Source organism: Podarcis filfolensis (assembly GCF_964270895.1).
Source record: "Podarcis filfolensis genome assembly, chromosome: 13".
In the NCBI taxonomy this organism is placed as follows: domain Eukaryota; kingdom Metazoa; phylum Chordata; class Lepidosauria; order Squamata; family Lacertidae; genus Podarcis; species Podarcis filfolensis.
The window spans coordinates 38,002,698-38,018,544 of record NC_139615.1 but is presented as its reverse complement, the minus strand read 5'-3'; the positions used below and the strand labels follow the sequence as shown (position 1 = coordinate 38,018,544).

Below are 15,847 nucleotides of genomic sequence, written 5' to 3'. Positions count from 1 at the left end.
GTTGTTTAAGTAAACTAGACAGCTTTATTTACAGCAAGATAAACAATCCATCAGGGACGCGGGTGGCGCTGTGGGTTAAACCACAGAGCCTAGGACGTGCTGATCAGAAGGTTGGCGGTTCGAATCCCCGCGATGGGGTGAGCTCCCGTTGCTTGGTCCCTGCTCCTGCCAACCTAGCAGTTCAAAAGCACATCAAAGTAGATAAATAGGTACCACTCTGGCGGGAAGGTAATCAGCATTTCCGTGCGCTACTCTGGTTTGCCAGAAGCGGCTTAGTCATGCTGGCCACATGACTCGGAAGCTGTTCGCCGGCTCCCTCGGCCAATAAAGCGAGATGAGCGCCGCAACCCCAGAGTCGGTCACGACTGGACCTGATGGTCAGGGGTCCCTTTACCTTTACTTAAACAATCCATCGGAAGATGCAGGCATTGCGTCTTCCTTGTCACAGCAGAAAAACAAAAGTAACTCACAGACCAAGAAAACAGCCTCCCCCCCCCATGTGGAGAAAGCCCCTCCCCAGATGCAGGACACACTGAGCTGTTAACCCTGTAAGCTCTAAACCTCACAATGCAAGCCCGGCAGCAACCCAAAAGGGCTCCTAGGTGCAAGTTACATTGTGATGAAGCTTTTGGCACCGAGAGAGGAGACCGCTGGATTCTCGGTGGGAAAATGAGGTCGAGGTACATCCATATACGAACAGAAGAAAAGCCCTTTTGGATCAGGCCCATAGTCCAGCATCCTGTTCCTGCAGTGGCTGCGGGAAACCGTCAAGCAGGGCTCGAAAATGAAAGCAAACCCCCCCCCTAAAAAAACCTCCTGTGGTTTCCAGGAGCTGGCATTAAGGAGCATTTGTTTGCTATGATGTTAATTTAATGAATCGAACACTTGTCTTTGCTAAAGGCCAGGGCCGGATTTAGGTTTGATGAGGCCCTAAGCTACTGAAGGTAATGGGGCCCTTTATATGTCCAGCTGTCCTTTGTTAACAACAAATTGTCGCTGTTTTTTTGTGCTGAATATATGTGCTATATCATGGGTGGGCAAACTAAGGCCCGGGGGCCGGATCTGGCCCAATCGCCTTCTAAATCCGGCCCACGGACAGTCAGTCTGGGAATCAGTGTGTTTTTATATGAGTAGAATGTGCCCTTTTATTTAAAATGCGTCTCTGGGTTATTTGTGGGGCCTGCCTGGTGTTTTTACATGAGTAGAATATGTGCTTTTATTTAAAATGCATCTCTGGGTTATTTGAGGGGCATAGGAATTTGTTCATTCCCCCCCCCCCAAATATAGTCTGCCCCCCCATAAGGTCTGAGGGACAGTGGACCGGCCCCCTGCTGAAAAAGTTTGCTGACCCCTGTGCTATATGGTAATTTATGGACCTAATGGATATCTAAAGCCATTTGCACATGTTACCATGCAACCAGTCCCATGCAGAATGTAGGCACCTTATATATAGAAAGGAGCAAACCAGTGATATTTCAGGGAGCAGGCGGGGCCCATTACTTACATCAGAGGAGCCTACACAACACAAAACACTATTGCTGTATGTAGGTTTTATTTTATTTGTTTTTTATCTTATATTTTGGAAATGTACATCTAGTTTTTTTTCCCCTTTAAATTTTTTTTGGGGCCCCAAGAGAGTGGGGCCCTAAGCTATAGCTTGTTTAGCTTATATGTAAATCCGGCACTGCTAAAGACTCACCTATCCTTGTTATAACAGGTGCAGTTTGGCCATGCCGGAGCTTGTGCCAATCAGGCATCTGAAACCGCAGTGGCCAAGAACCAAGCTCTGAAGGAAGTGGGCGTTTTTGTACCGCATAGTTTTGACGAGCTGGGCGATGTGATTCAGTAAGTAATATTTTTTTCAAACAAGCAAACATCAAGCTGCATTGTTGTTTCATTGCTATGGCCGATGGCTGACGCAAATAAAGATTCATTCATTCATCAAACTGTAACAGACCAACACATAGCCTCTTCCATGTCTTTCTTTCAGGTCAGTGTACGAAGACCTGGTTTCCAAGGGAGTGATTGAACCAGCCCAGGAAGTGCCTCCCCCTACTGTGCCAATGGATTACTCGTGGGCAAGGGTAGGTTTGCTCTTTTCCAAGCAGTTACTGAAAGAGCTAGGAGGATGCCTGACTTCTTGGAATAAAACAATCAAAGTGTTATGTATGTATAGAAAGCTTGCATAAGCTTATGCTAAGAGAAACTGGTGTGATTATTTAAATGGGAATACAAAAAGGGGAGGTGTGAGGAGGCCAAGGAAACAAGCTAATGAGTTTAAAGTTACTAAAAACGGATTTGTTTTTTAATTCTTTTTTATCTATTTGTTTTTTGTATTTTGTATCTTTATTCCTCTTTTTTCTCTTTTATGTATTTTTCTATGTCTTCTTTTTTGTATCTTTTTCTTTCTATGTGACTTTTTTCTATTTTGTAAACTTATGTTTTTGTAAAATCTCAATAAATATCTTTAAAAAAAAAGAAAGAAAAGAAACTGGTGGACGCAAAAGAACAATTGCACTATCCACAACCAGGGTGGATTTGATTTAAATCACTAGTCAGTAAGACTTGATTTAAATCACTAGTCCATAAGTCTTGTTTTAAATCTTTTTCTTTTTTTACTGACTCATTCTTGCTGTTATAATCTTAATATTCACAACCAGATGAAGGTTTCATTTTTGGAATAATAAATTTTCAGAGTAGTTTTTACAGTTATATCAAAAATTGCTGATGTGGTTATACTATTAGAAATACACAGACAGATAATTATGAAATTATTGTGAGGTTTAATAAGTTAACTGTTTATATTTGGACTGCTTTTCTGCTGTACTTTATTGGAAGGAGAAAAATAAACATTTCATTAATAACAATTTAGACAATTTAATTAACTCAGCAATAAGATTATAGCATATGTATCCATGTTTAACTGATGTGGTTAAACAATTTTTTTAAAAAAACACACACCTTAGACGGAATTTTAGCACACATGAAAAACTTAAAACAAATCCTTATTTCCTGATGAATAGCCTTTGGAATATAATGTAACTTAAATGGAAAACGCATCTTTAGAAAGATTTCACCTCCAAAAGCATTTTATTTTAAAAATCCGATTTAAATCACAAAAATCCGATTTTTATTTATTTATTTATTGTAAAAAATCATTGATTTTTATTCACCCTGTCCACAACATGTCTTCTACAAACCTTTCTGAACTGAATATATAAAAGCATTTCCTTTACAAAGAAAACAGTTCTAGAAGAGTTCTAGCATTGTTTCTACACGGAGGGGATTCTCTGTTTGGAAGGGTGTCTGTTCGTCCCCACCATCAGTTTGACACGAAATTGCTCAAGCTCAGGTCTGCAACTTCCACAAGGTCTAGATCAGGTTGTCTCTTGTTGTTTATACAACTTCTTTGTTTGTTTGTGCACTCAATTTTCAGGAGCTTGGTTTGATTCGGAAGCCAGCTTCTTTCATGACTAGCATCTGTGATGAACGGGGCCAGGAACTGATCTATGCCGGCATGCCCATCACTGAGGTCTTCAAGGAAGAAATGGGAATTGGGGGTGTTCTGGGCTTATTGTGGTTCCAGAGAAGGTAGGTGTAGTCACTGCGCTGCTTATTTGTCTATTATTAGTGTACAGTGGTACCTCAGTTTAAGAACAGTCCAGTTTAAGAACGATTTGGTTTACAAACTCCACAAAACCGGAAATACAGTGGTACCTCGGGTTACATACGCTTCAGGTTACATACGCTTCAGGTTACAGACTCCACTAACCCAGAAATATTACCTCAGGTTAAGAACTTTGCTTCAGGATGAGAACAGAAATTGTGCAGCAGCAGTAGGGGAGGCCCCATTAGCTAAAGTGGTGCTTCAGGTTAAGAACAATTTCAGGTTAAGAACAGACCTCCAGAACGAATTAAGTTCTTAACCCAAGGTACCACTGTAGTGTCTTGGTTTGAGAACTTTACCACCTTGGTCTAAGAATGGAATCCGAATGGTGGAAGGGCACCGGCGGTGGGAGGCTTCATTAGGGAAAACGCGCCTTGGTTTAAGAACGGTTTTGGTTTAAGAACGGACTTCCGGAACGGATTAAGTTCGTAAACTGAGATACCACTGTATTTATAATCCTCTTCAGTGAAGAACATTGCACATAATAAAGCTGTAGATAAAACACAACTGAAATCCACAAAAAACATATGAAATAATTATAATTGAAAGTTGTAGGGATAGTGTAGCTGTTCGCCTGCCAGCCTTGGACGTAATCAATCGATAAATGGCATGGGTCAGTCGGGCTGTGCTATTCTGTTGGTTGCTTTTTTTAAATAATAATTTTTATTAGTTTTCAGTTACAACAATCCAGTAATAGACTCATTGTAACGATGCCAAATTATAATACAATTAATAATACCTATCATTGAGATACCAAATTATACAATTTAGGTGGCCCCCCGCGTGCTAGAATTGATGGTTTGATGATTTATCAATTATCTTGTCCATAATGTTTCTTCCTGTCCTTGTAATATATTGTGTCTATCAGTTGTTGTTGTTCTCCATTATTTCGTGGGTGGAGCGACTGTCTCATTGTTGTTTCATGAGTTCCCCATTGCTCCGCCCCAGCTTCATCGTTTTGCAACTTCAGAAGCAGCTGCAAAAATCACACTGTCCTGATAAATATCCCGTCCTCGCCATTTTTCTCTCAGCCTGGGAAGGAGATTGAGCTGTCGAACTTCAAATACAGTGGTACCTTGGTTCTCAAACTTAATCCGTTCCAGAAGTCCGTTCCGAAACCAAAGTGTTCCAAAACCAAGGCGTGCTTTCCTGTAGAAAGTAATGCAAAACGGATTAATACGTTGCAGACTTTTAAAAACAACCCCTAAAACAACAATTTAACATGAATTTTACTACCCAATGAGACCATTGGTCCATAAAATGAAAGCAGTAAACAATGTACTGCAATCACACAATCAATCAATCAGTAGCTGAACTGGGTTCCACACGGTCACAAAAACAAAACAAAAGAGCCACAAAAACGCAAAATAAATAGCAAAAACAGCGGAAATATGGCACTCGGATCGGAAGCGTAACACTTAAAATGGAGCACTTTTGGCTTCTGAAAAAAGTTCGCAAACCGGAACACTTATTTCCGGATTTGCAGTGTTTGGATTCCAAGTTGTTTGAGTACCAAGGCGTTTGAGAACCGAGGAACCACTGTAACTCAGTAATGAATCTTATCAACTCCTTGGCAAACTCACAGATTTCTCTCATCCATCCGTTCAAGTTGGTTGCTTTTTGTGACACGATTGAAAACAGTTGCGAAATGAAACTTCTAAAGGAAAAAGTACGTAACAATTGCATCTCTGGCCCCCCAGGTTGCCCAAATACGCCTGCCACTTCATAGAGATGTGCTTGATGGTGACGGCAGATCACGGCCCAGCGGTGTCAGGAGCTCATAACACTATTGTCTGTGCAAGAGCTGGGAAGGACCTCGTATCCAGCCTCACCTCGGGCCTGCTCACAATCGTAAGCATTTGAACAACAGCCGGGCGAAAGTTGCCAATGATGCCTTTGTTGGAATGTAGCCGAAGTTCTGTGCAGGATGAGCTTCAGCTCCCATAATTACAATGTAAAGATGGCCTTGCAATGGGGCGACCTTTAATCTGTGTAGCAAATATTCTAGAGTGTCTGCATGACTCTTCTGCCCCCTGTTTGCCATCTGGCTGGGCTTCCCCAGCCACTCTGGGCGGCTTCCAACAAAATATTAAAATACAGTAATGCATCAAACTTTGAAAGCTTCCCTAAACAGGGCTGCCTTCAGATGTCTTCTAAAAGTCTTGTAGTTGTTGTTCTCTTTGACATCTGGTGGGAGGGCGTTCCACAGGGCGGGTGCCACTACCGAGAAGGCCCTCTGCCTGGTTCCCATTGTCTTCTCGCAGTGAGGGAACTGCCAGAAGGCCCTCGGCGCTGCGCTGGACATCAGGATTCCCTCCCCCCCAATGTCAGGCTTTGGGGACCCTTGGCCGTAGATAAGCAGGACAAAGCGAAAAGAGATGCTTACCATTTAAAGAGTCTTTAACGATCACAGCGAAAGAACAAAGCAGCCATTCTCAGAATGACGGTGTTCCTAATTAAGGTTTACACCTTGCAACCTGATCTCACAGCCACTGTGCTTTTTGTGTAGCCCACCTTATCTGCTCTACGTGACCTTGGACTGATAGGCAGGAAACTTTCCGGCGAGAGAGAGTTTGTTAGCTCTCTCTCTCTTCCAGTTCTTCTTCAGTTTGCTGTTCACCCCCCAGTTTGCCCCAACTTTTGTCTTCAGAACTATGCCCCTCTGCAAACCATTGTTCCAAATCTCTGCTGCTCCTGGGCAGCTTCAGGATCCTGAGCAGAGGGGGGGGGGCTCCCACAATTCCTCATCAGAGCTGTACTCCTCAGCCTGGTCTCTTGACACCCACCCATCCCCAGAAGTTTTGGTTTTAGTGTGAGTTTCTTTCTTGTTTGCTGCTATCCAGGGAGATAGGTTTGGCGGTGCTCTGGATGCAGCGGCAAAGATGTTCAGCAAAGCATTTGACAGCGGCATCATCCCCATGGAGTTTGTGAACAAGATGAAGAAAGAAGGGAAGCTGATCATGGGCATTGGGCACCGGGTCAAATCGGTAGGTGCTGAGAACAGAGTCTGGTACGGTGAAGTGGGAAAGGAGCACACAGCTGCCTGTTCGAAGTTGAGTTCCAAGGGAGGGATTGTTAATTGAGATTACTTTTTCCAAAGTGTTTCCTTTCTGTTTTCCAAATTCGTAGATCAATAATCCAGATATGAGAGTTCAGATCCTCAAGGATTACGTGAAGCAACATTTCCCTGCGACGCCTCTGCTAGACTATGCACTGGAAGTGGAAAAAATTACGACTTCCAAGGTATCAGCCTTCTCTTTTTCTTTTCCTCCCCCCCCCTTTTTTTTGGTGACAACTTTTTAAACCTACCCCATCACTCTGGGAGGTACATGTTTATTTGTTTGCTTATTATTATATTTATATCCCACCTCTCTTCCTAAGGAGCTCACGGTGGTGTAGATGTTTCCCCTCCCTCTCCATTTTATCCTCACAACAACCTTGTGAGGTAGGTTAGGCTGAGAGGTGGTGACTGGCCCAAGATCACTCTGTAAACTTTATGGCTGAGTGGGGATTTGAACCCGAGTCACCCAGGTCCTAGTCCAGTACTCTTTAACTACTGCACCACACTAGTTTTAAGTGTACATAAATATTCTGGGTCCATAAAATAAGAGTTACTGGGCTGTTGTTTTATTTTACTAGCCCGTCTGCCCCAATATTCTTACTCCTCATCACTAGAGGTACATACAGAGCCTGAAAAAATGGATGCATCTGGTTAGGATGGATGGTTGGGAAAGAACTGTGCCAATAATAATAATAATAATAATAATAATAATAATAATAATAATAATAATTTTTGTATGCTACCCATCTGACTGGGTTGCCCCAGCCACTCTGGGTGGCTCCAAACGAAAAACAGTAAAAAGCACAATACAACATCACACACTAAAAACGTCCCCAAACAGGACTCCTTGCAAGCAATTCTTACTTGCCGTAGGCGACCAAGCAAATGGTTATTAGCAAGCTGTGCTACATAATGGATGCCTGGACACGATTAACACCTAGATGTAAGGAACTGCCAGTGGCCCAGCTAAGCCAGTCAGTTGTCACAGGGGAATTTTACTGGAGAAGTGATATATGAAGCATGCAAATAAAATTAGGAATATGATACAGTCTAAATCTGGCCTGCAGTTGACTCTCCAGGATTTCAGGCAAAGTGCTGTTCCCTTCGGAATAATAATTATAATTATACATACATACCCTGCCCATCTGGCTGGGTTCTCCCAGCCACTCTGGCCAGCTCCCAACAGAATAATAATAATAATAATAATAATAATAATAATAATAATAAAGTGATAAAAGATCAAACATTAAAAACTTCCCTAAACGGGGCTGCCTTCAGATGTCTTCTAAAAGTCAGATAGTTGTTTATTTCCTTGACATCCGAAGGGAGGGCATTCCCAGAGGGCTGGCACCACTACCGAGAAGGCCCTCTGCCTGGCTCCCTGTAACTTTGCTTCTCGCAGTGAGGGAACCGCCAGAAGGCCCTCGGAGCTGGGCCTCAGTGTCCGGGCTGAACAATGGGGGTGGAGACGCTCCTTCAGGTATACTGGGCCGAGGCCGTTTAGGGTTTTAAAGGTCAGCACCAACACTTTGAGTTGCGCTCGGAATTGTACTGGGAGCCAATGTAGGTCTTTCAGGATTGGTGTTATATGGTCTTGGCGGCCACTCCCAGTCACGAGTCTAGCCGCTGCATCTGGATTAGTTGTAGTTTCCGCGTCAACTTCAAAAGTGCCCCCACGTAGAGCGCATTGCAGTATTCAACTGTAGGTGCAAGGGACTGGACCAGATAATCTCAGGTTCTTCCCATGGCCCAGCCCTTGTTTTCATATTCTGTAGGCAATGTTTTCTGTACAGCTTAGAACCTGAAAGCTGTGGTACCTCTTGCTGTGGAGAATCTCGGGAATAGGAGGTCTATGGCAGTGCCAGGGATCCCTTTAAAGTCTGTGTTCCCTCACTCCTCTGCATGTGACTAAACTTAGGTTTTTTAATTTCAGCGGGTCCACTCTAAGTAGATTTGTATGTCCCCAGCCAGAGAGATCAGTTGAAAAACGCCTCACAATTTATCACTGAAATACTTCCAGCTGAATTCAAGTCCCTGCATGTTGCTACAATCTCTTGAAGGAAGAAGCTTAACTTTTCCATCCCTCCCCCTCCCCTTTTCTTCCACCCCAGAAACCCAACCTCATCCTCAATGTCGATGGGTTCATTGGTGTGGCCTTTGTTGATGTGCTCAGGAACTGTGGCTCCTTCACACGGTGAGCAGTCTATTATTCTCCAGCTGTGTCTGTATTGTGGTTCAGAAGTTTGGTTATGGTGAATTGCCCTGATCAAATGAGACAACTGTGAGTTGAAGTAAACCCAATAGGTAGAAGCTGTAGTTTAGAGTCAGAGCATGTGCTAGACTTCAGTCAATCTGATTAATTATTTTATTAGCCACAGGCAGGTTTAAATAGCATCTTTTGATGCCCCAGTAGCCACCTCAGATGCAAAAGGGGTATGTGGAGACAGTGGAAAAGAAGAGGCCGCTGGATCAGGCCAGTGGCCCATGTAGTCTAGCATCCGTTCTCACAGTTGCCCAACAGATTCCTGTGGAAAAACACACAAGCAAGGACCCAAGCACAGGAGCGCTCTCCCCTCCTGCAGTTTCTAGCCACTGGTACTCAGGACGTCTAAACCACTGAGCCTCTTGGGCCTGCTGATCAAAAGGTTGGCGGTTTGAAACCCCGTGACAGAGTGAGCTTGCGTTGCTCTGTCCCAGCTCCTGCCAACCTAGCAGTTCGAAAGCACACCAGTTCAAGCATATAAATAGGTACAGCTGTGGCGGGAAGGTAAACAGCGTTTCCGTGTGCTCTGGCTTCCGTTACGGTGTCCCGTTGTGCCAGAAGCAGTTTAGTCATGCTGGCCACATGACCCGGAAAGCTGTATGTGGACAAACGCCGGCTCCCTCGGCCTGAAAACGAGGTGAGCTCTGCAACCCCATAGTCACCTTTGACTGCACTTAACTATCCAGGGGTCCTTTACCTTTTACCTTATTCAGAACCGCTGCTGTGCTGTGACCGTGGATGCAGAGCATAGAGATCATTGCTTGTAGCCTTGAGTTTGTCCAATCCACTTTTAAAGCCACTTTTAAAGTTGGAGGGAAGGTACGCTGCTGCTGTTAAATAGTGGGTAGACATAGCAGACGACGCAGCGATTTCTCCAAAGCAGCTCTTTATTTGTAAGCTGGAACAGAATTGAACAGCAAACAGCTCAGCCGGCCTGCTTTTATAGGCAGCCGGCTGTCAGCATTGTAGCAACAACAACCCAGGGTTTCCTGCCTAAAGTAACTGACGTGGACCTGAGTGAAAACTATATACACGATACTCCTGGTGGCCAGGGTGAGAACTTCAATACATAACAGCTGCCATGTGAGGTGTGAAATGGCCTTTGCGTTTGTAAGAACTGTTCGCATGTTCCCAAATACAAAGTAAGATGGACTCAAACGACTGAAGCATCCTTCCCTAACCTGGTGCCTTCCAGATGATGTTGGACTCTCAAGTCTCCTCAGCCCCAGCCAGCATGTTTAATCGTCTGGGATGGTGGGAATTGTAGTTCAGCAACTTCTAAAGGGCACCACACGAGTTACACCTGGTTTACCCAGACCCACAGCAACCCTCCAAGGTCTCAGACAGCGGCCTTTCCTGTTCCTGCTTCCTGTGATCCTTGTGAACCTTCCCCATACCATGTGGTTGCCCGGTCACTGAGCTATAACCTCTTGACTAAAGTATATTAGAAGCTTCCTTCATTAAAAAAATAATAATCCATTGCCAACAGCTGAGTTGCAGCGGGGCCTAAGGGATAGTAGGTTTGCACAACCAAACAATTTCAACATAGAAGTATGGTCACTCATGTTACCTTGACTGGGTTGTGATGGGAAAGCTCGTTTAAATGTCAGGAAAAAGAGCGTCTCATCTCTGGCAACTGCTCTTGCCTACATCTTGATTTTTTTTAGAACCAGGATTCTGCGGTATGTGTCAGATGGGAGCAGGGGTGGCTTCTATGTGGCTTTTATATGTTAGCCAGCCTCTGAAAATATGCAATGCAATAGGATTAATGTTTTAAGCAAGAATTGCTTGGTTTGTATTGCAGGGAAGAAGCTGATGAATATATTGACATTGGTGCCCTCAATGGCATTTTTGTGCTTGGTAGAAGTATGGGGTTCATAGGTAAGTCTTAAAGCACAAGTTTTCTTCCATAAGGCAGTGGGGCTGGGCTGGACGGATTTTTATACTGGGGTGGAGAACTTCAGGCCTGCGTGCGAACTCAGGCTCACCAAGTCTCCCTATGGCCCGTGAGGATAATTTGGCCAAGCCACACACACCCTTACCTATTGCCTGACTACAGTGGTACCTTGGGTTACAGACGCTTCAGGTTACAGACTCCGCTAACCCAGAAATATTACCTCAGGTTAAGAACTTTGCTTCAGGATGAGAACAGAAGTTGGGCCGCGGCGGCACAGCGGCAGCAGGAGGCCCCATTAGCTAAAGTGGTACCTCAGGTTAAGAACAGTTTCAGCTTAAGAACGGACCTCCAGAATGAATTACGTTCTTAACCCGAGGTACCACTGTATATGACGTCTGGTGAAAGGCAAGGTTTGGACATAGGCTTTGGCAGCCCTCATTGTCAGGGCTAGGGAAGAATTGCTTATAGGGCTTCCTCAGTGCCGAGAAACTGCTGATCATCAGTGCTTGGGTAGCAGCACACAAACGTTTTTTGCCCTCAGCAGTTTGATTCCTAACTGTACGGACCAGAAATGGGTCATCTTGACACCACTGTGTCAGACTTGGCTTGACCCACCTGTCAACCTGGGCCTGTCAGGAGTTTAGCCTACACTTGAGTAGGACCCTGGCAGACACACATGCCCAACTGGCATGTTCTCTCCCTCCTGGTCGATCGTTCGGGAGCTTCATAAGCTTTCTTCAGTCCGAACATCACAGCAACCGATGCCAACTGACACCGGCACACTTAGGGATCCGCAGAGTTTGCGCACCATGCGTGTTACAGAACTCAGCATTTTGGCGAGTCTACTTTATTTACATATAAACGCACACGGAGCACTACAACATGGCTCCCTCTCTCTCTAGCATCAGACAGCAAAGAGAAAGAACAAAGGACAATAGTCCCACTTCACGGAACACAGTAACACAAACATCCTGTCTCCGTCACTTCCCACTCTGTGGAGTCAAAACATACACCGTCATGTGAAAGACAACAATCCTATGACTGCAACCACAGAGCAGGAATTCTAACAGGGGGTATGGAGATAAGGATCTGCCGCAGCCAGCTGCTTTTATGCCACCTGAGCTCATTTGCGCTGCAGAGCTGCAAAACCACATTCTTGCTAGGCTGTACATTGCAAACCTTGATCCATCCGCAAAGGGATAGGCAGATTGTTCTGTACCTGTCTCCTCTTCCATCCAAGTTGCCCATCCCAAGCTGCAGAGCAGCGACAGCCTTCCACCTGCTTCTAGGCCCCTCTCCTACATAGGGCTGGCAAAAACCTGTGTCGTCCCCACAGTTCCTTTGAGACAAAAAAACACGTTTGCACAAAAGGGGTGGCAGGAAGCTGTTGCAGACCTGTCCAACAGATGCTGCGGTTAAGAGTGGTAGAGTTGTGTTTTGGGTCTTCACCTCTTGCTCAGCAGCTACTGGGACTGTGACGTGGAGTGGGAAGAATTTTAATTTCTCCCGTTTTAGTTATTTTTAAATTTTATTTTAAGAAAACATTGTTTCAATTGAATCTGAAAGATTGTACACAGTAAGAACCCTCTTGTGTTATTTTCAGGGCATTACCTGGACCAGAAGAGGTTGAAGCAGGGTTTGTACCGTCACCCTTGGGACGACATCTCCTATGTTTTGCCGGAACATATGACCATGTGACAACAACAGGGGGCGAAATGAGTTGCCTTTATGGAAGGCCAGTATGGGCATGATTGTACTATATGCCCCGGCTGCTGATGTATAGGAAAACGAGGACTGGCTGGGCTGAAATTCTATACAAGGCAGATTTTTATAGCCCTAGAAGTGGATTCTATTAAAAAAAAAAGATAAACCAAAACCCTTCGCTATTTCCTGCTGTATTTAATATATATAAGCAGTTGCACTGTCTTGCTTGTTCTGTGTTTTTATTTTTCTCCCCTCTGCTTTTCCGCAGTGTTTTCTGACCAAGTTTTAATGTTTTTATTTTGATCCATGACCTCATTAGACTTGAAGAACCAGGGAGTCATGACTCCTGAATTACCAAACCCTTGAAGAATGTTGTCCTCACAAGCTGTATAATTTTGTGGTACATTTGTCCTTTTTTGTCTTCTGTGTGTTCATCTGCACAGTCTGATTGTATTTCTAGTCGGGGGGGACTACTGCTGATTTAATAAGCCATTCCAAGTCGGGTGTAGTCATTTTAAAATGTAAACTGGTGATATAAGCTGTTCTTCAAAACTGTGAAATCTGCGAGTATTCCAGTTTCTGTATTTATGCAGCTAATGTTTTTACTTATCATAAAATAAAACCTAGATCTACGATTCTTGCAAAGACTGACCTGTCAGTCACCTTACAAGATACACCATTTCTCGGCCCTTAACTTATATTCACAACAGTATTCAGTGCTCTGTCTCTGTATCATATAACCTGTCTCAAATAAATAGTACAATAATAAGTTGTCTTGGTTTGATTTTGTAAAGGGAGGCGCAGAGCCCCTTAAACCCAAATTTGAGCTATCTACGAAGAAAATATTTTTACGCGACAAAGCTACATGCTTTCCCCAAAGTGGTAAAATTTGGCTCACATTCAAGCATATACAGTTATTTTAATTATCTGTTCTGCTGCTTTGCATTTTTATTTATTTTTATTTTATTAATTTTGCAAATTTCAGTAAAAATGCCTTATGGAAGATCTTGAAGACATGGGGCAGTTTGTCCTCAAGTGTGAGAACATACCGTATTTTTCGCTCTATAAGACGCACCAGACCACAAGACGCACCTGGTTTTTGGAGGAGGAAAACAGGAAAAAAAATATTCTGAATCTCAGAAGCCAGAAGAGCAAGAGGGATCGCTACGCAGTGAAAGCAGCAATCCCTCTTGCTGTTCTGGCTTCTGGGATAGCTGCGCAGCCTGCATTCGCTCCATAAGATGCACACACATTTCCCCATACTTTTTAAGATGGAAAAAGTGAGTCTTATAGAGCAAAAAATATGGTAACTTAATGAATAGCAGCCGTCCTATCCATTGTTAGAAGTGTTTGTTTATTTATTTAAAGGAAAGATGGGGAATGTTGGCGTTGCTGTGGCCTCCCCTGCAGGACCATTATTTCCAGAGAGCAATGAGCAAGTTCAGGTCTAATTAACTAAGCTTGGTGACTCCAGCTGACATTTTAAGCATTGTAAACCCTAACTGTCAGACTGGTTGGATGCAGAGGAATGGTGGGAGGAGCCAGCCGAAGAAGCTTCAGAGCCAGAGGATTGGTGGTTGGAGGACGATGAGTGGTCAGAGGGAGACCGCTCCTGCTATGACAAGCTCCCCTCCCCGCTGGTCTCCCAGAGCCAGGAGAGGCATGAAGTGAGAGGAGCAAAGGTAGGCATGCAGGCGCAGTCTCCCGATTGCTTGGGGAGGGGGACTACAGAGAGGAGGAGACACAGGCGACTGTGGCAAGGCAGGGTCCTTTTTCTCAACAACTGCTTCATGGGACCAAGACCTGACAGATGAGTTGCTGTGCTCCTTAGACCTGGCACTCCTGTGCAGATCTCTTTTGCTAATAAAGAGTTAACTACAACTCAACTTGGTGTGATTGACTGCCCCTCCTGTCAATAACATAATACAGATTTGGCATCCAAAGAGAATAATCAACACTGCAACAGAACCTTGTAGTTTAGAATAGAGTCCCATTCACTGTTCCAGTCAACCATGCTTCCTTCCAAGCTGCTTAATTCCATTGCCTCCATTAGTGAAGATAGCATTCCTTGGCCACTGAAGATGCCCCGTACTAACACTCACTGGGCTGTTTTTTGAGTCCCCTCAGTTTAGGATTTGTTTTCCCTAATTAATTTTTTATGCTACTTCTTCTGCACACCTTGGTGTTCCTTTAAAGCCATTTTGGCCACCTAAGGATCCATTATTTCATAACGAATTTGCTGTCGATAAGTTGCAGAGCTAGTATAGAAGACTTTCCAAACCACCTTTATAAAATTAGCGAAGCAAAAGTTTTACATTGCCTTTCCATGATAATAATTAGAGGGAAATTTGGTTCCTGGATGTAAAGCAGTATTCATTCTTGTGTTAATAACTATGCGGATGTTGACATTTTGGGACTGTACTTGAGATTTTGCAATCATTCTTGCTGCAGCCTGGGAAGCAATTAAAAGACAGCCTGTCAGCAATAGATTTTTTTACTGTGCTACCCCAGCCCAGCCCCAAACATGCTTTGTTTACTTTTTATCAGGCACAGTCACATATTTCGCTGTTCCTACTTCTACCCTCCACTTTCTTCAGTTAAATATTCCATCCTCTGTTGAGTGTGTGTGTGTGTGTGTGTGTGTGATTGAGAAACCCCCAGCCAGTACTTCATGCTTGGAGTGGGGAAATTGTTCACAGAAGACGGCAATTTACCACCCACCTCATCCCTTCTTCCTTTATAAACAATGGATGCTTATCATATAAGCTGCCATGTCTCTTCCTACTAATAACTACTTCTACCTGTTGCCTTGTGATGCTTTGCTTTTCCCTGTGAAACTGGCATGAAACAATGTGTCCCCTGTGATGTTGTCGTTGATATGCTTTTTAATTTTTTAATTTTAAATTTTTATTGGAATTTTATTTACAACATAACACAACCCCCCAATACACATTAAACGTGAACATAACACAACAATACAGACAACCAAATAAAAGACTTCCTTTATCCTGTATCTGGCCTCCTTATTTACTTCTTATAAACTCTGTCCTTTATGAATAATTATTAAGCTTTTTCTAATTACAACTTAAATATCCACAAAGTCTCCTGCAGACATTAATCAAAACAAGTCCAGGTATGTATTTTAGGGCACTGTTTTGTGAAGTATTCTCTGCATTTCCCCCATGCTTTTTGAAACTCTTGTCTAGTGTGATCTCTAATTGCTTCTGTTAATCTAACCAGTTCAATATACTCTTA

General features: G+C 43.7%; 1 protein-coding gene across 2 annotated transcripts in view; it reads left to right on the top strand.

The window, feature by feature from the left end:
- The window catches only part of ACLY (ATP citrate lyase), a 57,114-nt gene extending 43,753 nt beyond the window's left edge, over positions 1-13,361 (top strand). For both annotated transcript variants that reach the window (XM_083582480.1, XM_083582479.1), the window contains 9 exons: positions 1,718-1,845; positions 1,991-2,084; positions 3,437-3,591; positions 5,368-5,518; positions 6,511-6,654; positions 6,797-6,910; positions 8,840-8,922; positions 10,796-10,872; positions 12,492-13,361. In XM_083582480.1, coding sequence (XP_083438606.1) covers positions 1,718-1,845; positions 1,991-2,084; positions 3,437-3,591; positions 5,368-5,518; positions 6,511-6,654; positions 6,797-6,910; positions 8,840-8,922; positions 10,796-10,872; positions 12,492-12,586 — 1,041 coding nt within the window. In that variant the 3' untranslated portion in view covers positions 12,587-13,361. The remainder of the gene's footprint in view (positions 1-1,717; positions 1,846-1,990; positions 2,085-3,436; positions 3,592-5,367; positions 5,519-6,510; positions 6,655-6,796; positions 6,911-8,839; positions 8,923-10,795; positions 10,873-12,491) is intronic.
- The last annotated feature ends 2,486 nt before the right edge of the window (positions 13,362-15,847 follow it).